The 11,386-nt window shown below is 34.9% G+C and overlaps 1 protein-coding gene across 2 annotated transcripts; it reads left to right on the forward strand.

The window, feature by feature from the left end:
* The first annotated feature begins 825 nt into the window (after positions 1-825).
* iapp (islet amyloid polypeptide) lies at positions 826-4,283 on the forward strand. Of its 2 annotated transcripts, none has more exons than XM_077233811.1 (4): positions 826-889; positions 1,020-1,124; positions 2,988-3,122; positions 3,849-4,283. In XM_077233811.1, exons 2-4 carry the CDS (start codon positions 1,045-1,047, stop codon positions 4,021-4,023), a joined length of 390 nt encoding a protein of 129 aa, XP_077089926.1. In that variant the 5' UTR covers positions 826-889; positions 1,020-1,044; the 3' UTR covers positions 4,024-4,283. The 2 variants fall into 2 exon arrangements, with proteins under 2 accessions (XP_077089926.1, XP_077089925.1); XM_077233810.1 differs by having other exon boundaries at positions 834-889; positions 1,016-1,124.
* Positions 4,284-11,386: the final 7,103 nt, after the last annotated feature.

Genomic DNA, 11,386 nt, shown 5'->3' on the forward strand with positions numbered 1-11,386 from the left:
GCATAGTTCTTGTACTGCATTTACAGTACACTCTATATTAACAGTGTAGTAAGATCATAAACACTAATAAATCATGTGTTTATGGCTAATTTATAGTTGGTTCAATGCAAGTACAAGTCTACAAAAGAAATAGCATTTGTTTTGATAAATTGCAACTCAAAACTTAGAAATTATAATTTGTAGTGTTGGCTAACTACTTGAGTACCGACTTGAGTACCAACAGCATAGCAACGCCCTGGTAACCATACACAAACATGGTAGCAGCGAGTTTTGCTATCCCTAAATAACTTTTGTATTCAACTCTATTGGTGGGTTTTGGCAGAAACTCCTTTTTTTTCTCTGACTTAATATAAAGAGTGAGTCATTTCTACTTGAATCCCTGGGAAAGGGAAAATATTGAGCAACAAGTTTTGAACAAAGTCTGGCACTTCTAAAGAATATTGATTGAACAAGAACATCTATAATATTTTGAAGAACTTTTTTCGAGGTACGGTATTGATTTTTCTCCAAAAACAATAATTAATGAGCAAAATGTGCTCATAAAAGTACTTGTTTTTCCATTGCAGGAAGGACTTTTTTACTCAAAGTCATTTGATACATTATGACGTGAAAGCAGTCGATGACATTGTCAACGACGAACGTCATGACAAGCGTCACTGCCGCTTTTGACCCTTACAGTGAGTTTGAATTCTTCAAGCTAACCCCCCTCTCCATATACCCCTGATCTCTGCTGTAAATTGAGAGCTATATTTGGAGGAGTGTGATGATGTCACAAGTGGGAGCCTATAACAGAGCGAATGGAGTGAGTGAGTGTGAGTGTTTGTGTGAAAAACAGAGACATCGCCAGCACCTTCTGGAGCTGCTGTCCACTGGTTTGAAACCGTTGGAAGTGAGTACTGTTACCCTTTCAATAAAATATCTGGAAACTTTATGTAGTATCATTAGGCTCAACAACTCTTCTACTATGACATGCAATTTTTCCTCATGCTACTGCTCTATTTCCTTTTCTTTTGAGCAAGAACATTGAAAGTATTGCAGTCTGCCATGCATCATCTGAAACTGTCCTCCCAGATCCTGATCTTCCTTGTGATGCTGCATTGTGTCGCCACAGTCCCGCACAACAGGTATGTCTTCTAACTCATTGTACAAAGTCAAAATGTTAGGTGTTTGGATGATTATTTTTGGTCTGATTTTTGCTCTAGTTTTAGGATGCCCCTGACTAACCCTTCATGTGTGTAACCTAATGTAATTAGGCTGATTTAGAATGATATAATATAAGATAATATAATATAATATAGTATGAAATAATATAATATAATATAATATAATATATTTTTCACTTTAAATAAGTTCCTTTTAAATTATTTCATAGGCTGACACGTTTTATCAGACAAATGTTTTAAAACGTACTGTCTATTGAATGCTTTACTTTTTAGAATAAAGAAATTACTGAATATTTTGAATGATAGAAATTCAAATTACATTGATCCTATATTTGTGATAATAGATTTGTCTAATGAGAACAATGGTAACCTAAAAAGGGTAACATCTAACTAAACTGGTTTAAACTAATATTTTGGGGTTAAATCAGGTAGAGGTTGCTAGGTAAAAATGGCAGGTTGTGTCTTTTTACAATTTCTGTGTATATGAAGATATTAATAATCATCCACAGCATTATTTGTTCCATGATGATAACATTACTAGCATGCAGTTAAAAGTATGGACAAACTTTACTAAATTTAAGTTTTTAATGATTTTAACAAGCTTGATCCTGTAGCAACATTTCAATCAGATTAGAGGGACAAGTTTACAGTTTATGTCAAGTTTAGGCTTACAACCAGGGCTAGGTGCTTCTACATCAGTGTTATTCAACTATCAATTCCCTCTGATTTCAGGGTTAACTTAAGTTAGGCTTAGGGGTAGATATAAGGTTAGGATTACATTTTTGGACATGAATGTTGTTCCAACAAAATATGTTGGCAGGAACGCGTTTAACTCGGCAAAATCAAGGCTCAATGTGATTTTGCCAAGTAAGACATGTTCCTGGATCATCATATTTTGCAGATATAACCTGCAAGAAAGCAGTATAATATCAGCTATTAGTTATGATTTATTAAAATGAATTGATCTCTTATCGCTATTGGCCAGAATTTAAATGGTGCACTCTTAAATTAATTTAAATACATTTTTAAATACATTAATTTGACCGAATACTGAAAGAAAATCAAAGTGTGCTGAAATGGTGGAAATATATATATAACGTGGCAACTAAATAATCCCCATACTCCTGTTTGTGTTATTTTATCGCTTTGATGACACTAATATTATAAAATGTGGGAATTGGTGAGAGAAAAAGTGTCCAACTATTTACTGGTAAGTACAAGTAAAAATGTACAGCTGTATTTCTAGTTGATTTGACCCTTAAATTTGACTTGTTGGTGTCTAAATGTAGTCAATTGATACAATTTTTTTTATATTAAATTAAATACATTTAATTTAATAATAAAGGCTAATGTTACATTCCTAAAAATTAAGGTTCTTTGTTCGTATTGATGATTCCATGAAGAACCTTTAAAATCCCTGGAACCTGGATGTTAATTATAGTGGAAAAATGTTCTTTAGATTTTGAAACTATTCTTCGCACTTAGAAAAATGGTTATTTTTAGAACATTTCACTGAAAGATTCTTCTATAGCAACTTATTTTTAAGAGTGTAATGGCATCATATATCAAACAGATTTTAGGTTACCTGACCAACATAAAAAAATAAAATAAAAAAAGGTTCATTTGTGAGAGCAAATTATTTCTTTGAGATGTAACACCTGTGTTGCAAGTGTGTAGAAGTGTGTGAGAGTGATTTGACCAGCGGGCCCAAATGATCCACTTGCAACACATCTCCACTTCAGAAGATTGTAATAGCCAGGGAGAGTGGCACTCTATAAGCTGTTCTTGATGAGATGGTGCTTTGTGGCCTCTTCTTGTCGATAGGTACTCCCATTCGTCCAATGAGCAGGCGGGTGACTTGCAAGAGGCCGATGGATGGCTGGTTACAGATCTATCTGACAATCCCTTTGTGAGTTTTACAAGGCCACGGCCCCCAAGGGGTCTCAGTGCAGTGAACAGGTACTTGTGCAAATTAATTGTGTCAATTATGATTCATTGTTTAAGATGTTGCCATTTTTGTAGGTAGTAACTACTTTTATATCATTACGTAATTGAACCTGCTTTAGCTTTTTTTTTCTCTTTTTTGGGGGGGGATTATTTTCATTGAGTAATGTTATTTAGTCATTATTACCCGTTATGCCGCAGTCACATTTAGGCTGTTGCTCAAAAAAATTTCATTGTCGAAATTCAGTCATTTCAATAGGAATCCATGCCATCGGGCGAAAATCAGGCGAAAAGTTCTTGCAACCTATACACTAAAAAAAAGCTGCTTGGATTGAGAGTGACTTCTGTATGAGCTGTGATTCGTATCTCGCACATCACTACACTATTGATAAACGACAATTGACCTTATTTCCCTGCGAAATCTGTCAGCATGAAATGGAAGTTGCGATAGTCTTTTAATCCCTATTGTGAAGTATATCCAAGTGAAATGGCTTCTTGTGTTGGGCGGGATTTGATTTTGTCCATCGGGAATTGATCGAATCTTTTTAGTTTGTAGTTATCTCATGTGAGTGACTGGTTGCCCCACCGTCACGCCAGTAAATGTCATCAGAGAAATCATTAATAATATTCCATAAAAACAAGAATTGTCAATTTTGATCTCACGTTGACTTTAATTGTGAAAAGGTAATTAATTGTAATTTATTTAGGCATATGACTAACAACTGAATACCCTTCTTACAGTCATCACATGGAAAAGAGGAGGTGCAATACAGCTACCTGCGTTACTCAGAGATTAGCAGATTTTCTCATCCGATCCAGCAACACCATCGGCACCGTCTATGCGCCAACCAACGTTGGATCCAACACTTATGGAAAGAGAGACCTGCTGCAGTCGCCTATTTACTTGCCCCTATAGTTCAAATGGCAACACAATTGGGGGATCATCTGGGATTTGAACCTGGGAACCCCAAAGAATCATTACCCTATACTAAAATAAATGTAATATGTATGATAATGATGAAAATTATTCTGTTTGTATATTATAGCATTTTTTTTTTCAGTGTACACAAAAGCCAGTGCCTTTTGGTGTAAATTGTTTGCAGCATTTTTTAGTTTCTGGTAAACCTTGCATGACAATAAGGTTTTCAGACAACATATAGTGTTTTGCAACACGGTATCATGATGGCCAATGAATAAAATGTATTATGAAAAGTACATGAATAGCAAAGAAGAATTGACATGTTGTTTTGATTTATTTTCTAATAAAAGAAAAAAAATGATAATACACTTCTCTGCTCTATGTCATTACAATAAGGTCAATAAACCCGTATAGTCTACAAGATTTTTTTGTTTATTATTGCTGGCCAGATTTTAAAGCAATACAGCAAGAAAGACTGATCTTTTAAATCTGCCATTTTAAACCACAGTCATTCATTTTTGTTAAAGATTTAAATTATTAATAACCCTCAACAGAATCTGATCAAGTACCGTGTATTGCAAATCTGGTTAAATATACTACAACCATTAGCCATTACTCTGTCTGACACCATCTGATTGGATGTGGAGCTTCGCTATATCTCTGTTTTGATGAGCACACAGATAAGTTAATGCACACCAACATCAAGTGGTTGTATACATTGATTACTGTAGGCTATTATAGCCGTAAAAGACACTGAATTTGTGCACCATTCTAGGTCATAATAGACCTCTGACTCTAAAAAAAGGCCTTTGCCTTTTTACACATGTGGTAAAACTGAGGAGGTACAAAAAAGCATTGAAAACAGTAACAGAAAACAGTTTGGCTCGTGCACCTTGACAAAAAAGTATCTTAATTTTAGCTTAAATTTCGCTCAAAGCCAAAGATGAAGATCTAAGACAAGACTTTGACCTGCTTAACGGGCATCATGTTTCTATCCATATCTTTTTTATCAGGAAATCGGTCGGTGGTGAAAGTTTTTGAATATGGCGTATTATAGATGCATTATTGCTAAATTGTCATTGTGTCTTTAAAAAAATTGAAAAGGAGGTAATTTTCTCTTTTTAATATATATAATGCAATTTGTTCTAATACTGTGGAATATATAGTAAGGTCCCATGCAATATGAATGTATTATCATTTTAAAAATACAACTTTGATTTGATTCCTGAAAACAAATTTAAGAATATAATTTTCATAACAGCATTTCTAATTTCAGCTAATTGAGAAAAAGATGTTTGAGTGTACATGCCAGAGATATTTAAATTTCAAAGTTCTTGTTACACACACGCATGCATGCACGCACGCACGCACACACACACACTAAAATGAAATAAAATAATAAAATAAAATAAAAGCACCATTGGCACAAAAAAGTAGAGCGAAAATGTCATCTCTTTTCAATATCGTAGCCAACTCTAAAACAAGACATCATGTCATCATCAGTGGCTATCATTTAGTCCACATGTTTGAACTGGCAATCACTTGCCACAGTCACTTGCCGTCGCACATTCTGTGGCTGCTCTGATAAAAAGATGTTATAGAGACAGAAATAGATGAAATACATAAATGTGGAAGGGTCAGCCGCAATACACATGAATCAATCAGGCAGAAAAATACGTCAGTGGCATTTCAGATAATGACTGATGCATCATCAGCAACAGAGATGGACAGGTAAGCCCTAATGAAAGTTTCAGCGATACATTTTCACACAGTCAAACAGTAATGATGAAATAAATGTCATGAACATAATTTATGTTTAAGATATTAAAAGTATTGAAAGCAATACTACCATGTTTTTGTGTTCATGATATATATATATATATATAGCTAGTTTGTCAAATATGTTTTAACACCTCCAAAGACAGATTAGAGAATTAGTGTAAATGTGTGGTGACTTCCTTTTAAGGTGACATAGTTACATGCTACTACATGTATTTGTATAGTAATAACAGTACATTATGCATAATTACAAGTAATTAACCCTCAACCAAAACCTAAGAAAGTACGTTTAGTTAATTATTATTACTCAGTACTTAAATACATAGTTACATTGTAACAATGACACCTTAAAATAAAGTGTAACCCCAAACCCTAAACCTAACAATAAATCTATAAGTACATGAAGTTAATTAAAATTACTCAGTACGTATGTAAGTACAATGTAACTATGTCACCTTAAAATAAAATGCTACCAAATGTGCATTTAAACTAATATTACTATGTTAACAATCTTAACTATATGCATCATTTTCTTTAGTAAAAACATCATATTTTTTTTCAGTTTTGGGTTGAAATATGACCTGAATGTGTTTTTATGGGGATCCTCTTAAAATCAGCATCCAAATTTTCCTGACGTAATACGAAATATGTTTTTGTCCCAGTGTGACATCATTTCTATTCTGATCTAAGCGTATCAAACAGCGTATCAAACAGCGTATCAAACAGCGTGATTCCCGTATTAATAAAACAGGAAATAATAGGATTGGCTCCGGTCACGGATAATTTGGCGGTTGATATATCTGTCATAATGACGTAGGTGTCCACAAAGAGGTTAAAGGCTACATGTGCTGTTCAGTGCAGTTAATATGGCTGAGATACAGGGCCATCAGATCCATTACGTACACAGACTAGACAGAGGAGATGAGAGCTTGAGTTCCAGTGTGACTCATTTAATCTGGATAATTAACTTGTACTTTTTAATTAGTTCAATGGAAAGTTAGTTAATAGTGTGTCGTTTTGTCCAGTGCAACTGATGTTTCATATCTCATCCCTGCTTTCATAGTGGAACATTTTCTTTTTTGGAGGTTTTACTTTCAGAACTTGGGAAAGTTTTTTTTTCTTATTTAAGTATCATCTTTGTCGAAATACTTGTATAATATTAAACAAATCTCATCCCTGTTGACCAGCACTACTGATCACCATCATATGTTGTGTTCTGGACAGTGGTGTCTTTACCAGGATTTCTAACTAATTTAATCAGCATTTTAAATAGAATAATTAAGAGTAAGGGATAATGTACATCCAAGTCGGTTGTTATCGCAGAATAAACCCCGACAGGGTGATCAGGACCCTGACACGAAGCGGAGGTACATTATTACACATGACTACTTGCCACATAAGTAAATAATTAGACAATAAATATGATCTGAGTATAAATATTTTAATAGCTCTTTAAACGCAAAGCTTCCTTGAAGAAAGAAGTTGCTAGCACGGCAAGTTCAAACGAGACAGACATTTAAGGTATACGGTACAGTCATACCACTTATTACAGGCATTTCGCCACATAAATAATTACCCAGACAGCAACAGAGTGTCAACAACTTCTGTAAATCAAGACAAAAGACTATTAAAAGTGTACTTTTACAGTTTAAAAGTAAAACAGTTTGCCATTATGACAAATTTCACTTTTAAAAACTCTAGTACACTTAAGTGGCCTTTTACACAATTTAATTATTATCTTCAAGTATGATTTGAAGATTTTTATGAGACATTTTGATTTGAAGTACACTACAAGTGCACACTGAATACAATTATTTACAGAGTTATTTTTCCCAAGAGCAGCTTACTTGTACAGCTTAACTTACTTTTTAGCAGGTACTTGTGCTTTTTTCTAGTGCTGTAAAACCAATTTCACAGCAATTCGTACGAATTTTACGAAGAGGCTAATTTTTTGCTAAATCGTACATATTTTACGAGTTGGCCAATTCGTATGAATTCGTACGGATGACCTACCCCTGACCCCGCCCCTAAACCTACCCGTAAAAATTAGCCTCCTTTTAATCACTCGTACAAATTTGTACGAATTGGTCGTGAGATAGCGTTGGATTACTCGTGATTAATCTCTATCAGGAAAGTATGTAATGTTATGTTATGAAAGTGTATGTTACACTTTCATGAGAGATGAGAGTGCAGTTAGCTCAGTTACAATGGAATATTAGCCTAAAGAATAAACAGCACGCCACACATGCAGTTCATTAGGTTAAAATAACCTGGGCATATTCCGAGAAGAGAATATTACCATGTGAACTCTCCTGTCCAGTGAACTTACATTATCCTCATGTCAAGGGGCAGCGGTTTCTGTGTGGATCAAATAAGGGGGTTGATGTGCCACATTTGGGGCAATGTTTTAACATGTCTAAAGGGCATATCAGCATTATCAACATTAAGGGGCATGGCACTGCAGGCAATAATTCAGATAACACTTCTGTGTCCATGTATGTTATTCTGATATTTTTTCTCTTGTTTTGACACATTTGACTCTCTTGGTTTATTTTCAGTCTGTGACTCATGAAAGCAACACTCTTCAGACATAAAAATCAGAGGACATTACATGTATTATACCGGTCACGGCTATATGTAATTACCTGCAGCACTCACAGCCGTGCTGATATAACAACAATTGCTTGTGTGATATTGCTGTGTTAACATATGACAATTCAGTGATAAAATCTTTTTTTTTTTTTTTTTTTTACAATAGTCATACAATTATCAAACTTACCCCAAAACCACTGTCCCAAACCAACCTGTCACAGTCTCGGACTCTGATATTCTTTTGTGTTTCCCTTAAGTTCCTGTTTTCCTGCTGTTATTTTAGGTTAGAGTTGTGACGTTCGTGAACGAACCGATTCTTTTGAACGGCTCATAAACATGAACGATGGGAGCCGAGTCGCGGCTGGAGGGGAGCCGTTCTTTCTGTCGTTCTTTTTTTCCTATGCGTGTTTCACACAGATGCACACAAATTAGCTCCTCAGTTATAGGGGAAGGGGCGCACCCAGCGCAGGGGTACTACTGCCTAACAGCATGATGATAGTAGTTGTGCATGCGCGCCCATCCTTTACGTGAGTACTCCAATGGAAAAAAAAACCTACGTGCCTTTGTCATTGGGTAGGAGCGGAGTTGTGCGCGCTGCCGTCAAGCTGGCTTCTTAAAACTGACTAAATATTTAAAAAGAGCCAAAAGAGCCGTTTTTTTTTATCAAAATGTTCTTGTGTGATAACAATGTTCTTGTGTGGAAGTGTTACTGTTTGTAGTAAAAGCTGATTTGCACAGAAATTCATTGCAGCCGGCTTTGTTTTTTATGTTTATTTGTGAGTAGGTATTGTATGAATAACATAAGTCAACATAGCTTTACACATACACACACTTTGTACTAAAGGTGAATCCAAAATAGTGATGTCACTTTCTAAACAGAGGGATGTTGTGCAACCCTATGGTATATAGTCCACACATGACAAATGAGGTAATAATCTATATTTCAGAAAAATTCAAACTCATATATTGGTGTGTGATATCTGAGTTTAAATTATTTGACTACAAATCTCACCTCATCATTCCTCCCAGTGATTATTTCCAGGATAAACTGAGATGCCCTCAAGCTGGCTTCTTAAAACTGATTAAATATTTAAAAAGAGCCAAAAGAGCCGTTCTTTTGAACGGCTCTTTGTAAGGAACGGATCGCCAAGATCCGGATCCCCTCAAAGAGCCATAAATCCCATCACTATTTTAGGTTTCTGATCATGTCCCTGTTAGTTTTTATGGTTACTTATGATTATCAGCTGTGTCTTATTTAGTTCAATATTATCTCCCTCATATGTTATATTATCTCCCTGTTCTGTTCAGTCATCTGTCTGTTCTCCTACGTCCATCATTAAAGTCAATTTTGATCATTCCCTTGTCGAGCGTGTTGCCTGCTACGCATCCACGTTACACAACCCAACTCACACTCATCATACATTTATCACAGTCTTCAAACATCAAAATGTAATCAAATATAAGTTTATAATAAGTTACTGTCCCTTTTGAAAAAGAAGTACACTTTATCATATACTTTTAAAAATATTTCTTATTGTGGAAATAATATAGCCTACTTTAAAAGAATATACCTAAATGCACACTGAATTGCATGTTATTTAAAATGCATTTAACATGTATTATAGTATAAATTGATATTAAATGCCGTTAAATGAACTTAATAGTTCTTTCTTTTTTGACTAACTTAAGTAATACTTAATGTTGAAAAGACAAGACTGTTTATATACCGTATTTTTAGTTTGCATGCAGTTCCCAGGCCGACCATTATTGGCGCAGCCATTTGTGTATAAGGAAAGCTTCTGTGTTTATTTAGTCGGCCCAGAGCATCGGTGATAGTTGCATGTTCCCTCGTTTTTCTTTTTCCTTACTTCACTGTGTGCGTCCTTGAGACATGTGGGTGTTTAGCTGTGCAATGTCTGTAATGTTAAAGTGTATAAGAGTGTTACTAGAGTATGTTTGACATTATTTTTCACATTCATCGTTGTTAGCACTTGAGCTAAGATGTTAAGACAAGTCATGTTTTTTCCTGCACACTTAATGCTCATTCTATTTTACATTTAGTTGGTTGATAGCATCCTATTATGCTAGTGCAGTTACCTGTATGTCAGTTCGGTTGATTAGTAGTGTAGTAGTGTCTATTTATGTGTATAGCAGTAGTCCTGAGTAGTGGTGAAGGCTTTTGGGCCTGCGTGATAGCATGTGACTGCATTATTACAGTGAATATATGGTGAATTCTACCTATTATCTTCTTTTGGTTAAATTCTCATTTCCCCAGGTTATACTTACACTACTATTTTTTGTTATTTGTATGTACATGGTAATTAATATTCCTTTTATTGTCTGTTTTGTTACAGAACCACACACGTATATGTAACTAGTCATTTTATACTCTCCCATCTGAAAATAAAAACCCATAAAGATCCATCCATCATATTCCCTTGCATTCTAACCGATGCACACTCCGCGATCAGACCACTAATTGAACCACAGTAGTAAGAAAGTCTCCATAACACTTAAGTACATGTTTACACTGTAAAAAAATATATAATCAATAAGCTATGACAACATGTTTTTACATTGCTTTAACTCATCAAAATAAGTTAAGCATTTTTCAATTGCTTTATAAGTTACAAGAATCAACAAATGTTTTAAAAATTCAGTTTAATGTAGCCTAATTTAAGTTGAAATTACTTTCAAATGGTTGAAATGGATTAAATGTGCTGCCGATTTGTAGTTACTGACAAGCGGCCCAGTAGTGCACAACACAACGACATTTAAAAAGCAAACATAAGTTCACAACACAACGGAATTAACCCACAACACAACGAAATGAATCTACAACACAACGAAATGAATGCACAATACAACGTAAAATCCACAACACAACGGAAATGAGCCACAACACAACGGAAAATCTACAACACAACGGAAAATCTACAACACAACGAAATAAAGCCGCGACACAACGGAAATGCTCCCGACCACTAGA

This window comes from Siphateles boraxobius, unplaced genomic scaffold (genome assembly GCF_051911475.1).
Source record: "Siphateles boraxobius isolate OS27281-9 unplaced genomic scaffold, OSU_SipBor_1 19, whole genome shotgun sequence".
NCBI lineage: Eukaryota > Metazoa > Chordata > Actinopteri > Cypriniformes > Leuciscidae > Siphateles > Siphateles boraxobius.

Coding starts and splice junctions, on each gene's coding strand:
- iapp (XM_077233811.1), top strand. CDS start 1,045: ATGCATCATCTGAAACTGTCCTCCCAGATCCTGATCTTCCTTGTGATG. Junction 1,125..2,987: donor GCCACAGTCCCGCACAACAG/GTATGTCTTCTA, acceptor TCTTGTCGATAG/GTACTCCCATTCGTCCAATG. Junction 3,123..3,848: donor GGTCTCAGTGCAGTGAACAG/GTACTTGTGCAA, acceptor CCCTTCTTACAG/TCATCACATGGAAAAGAGGA.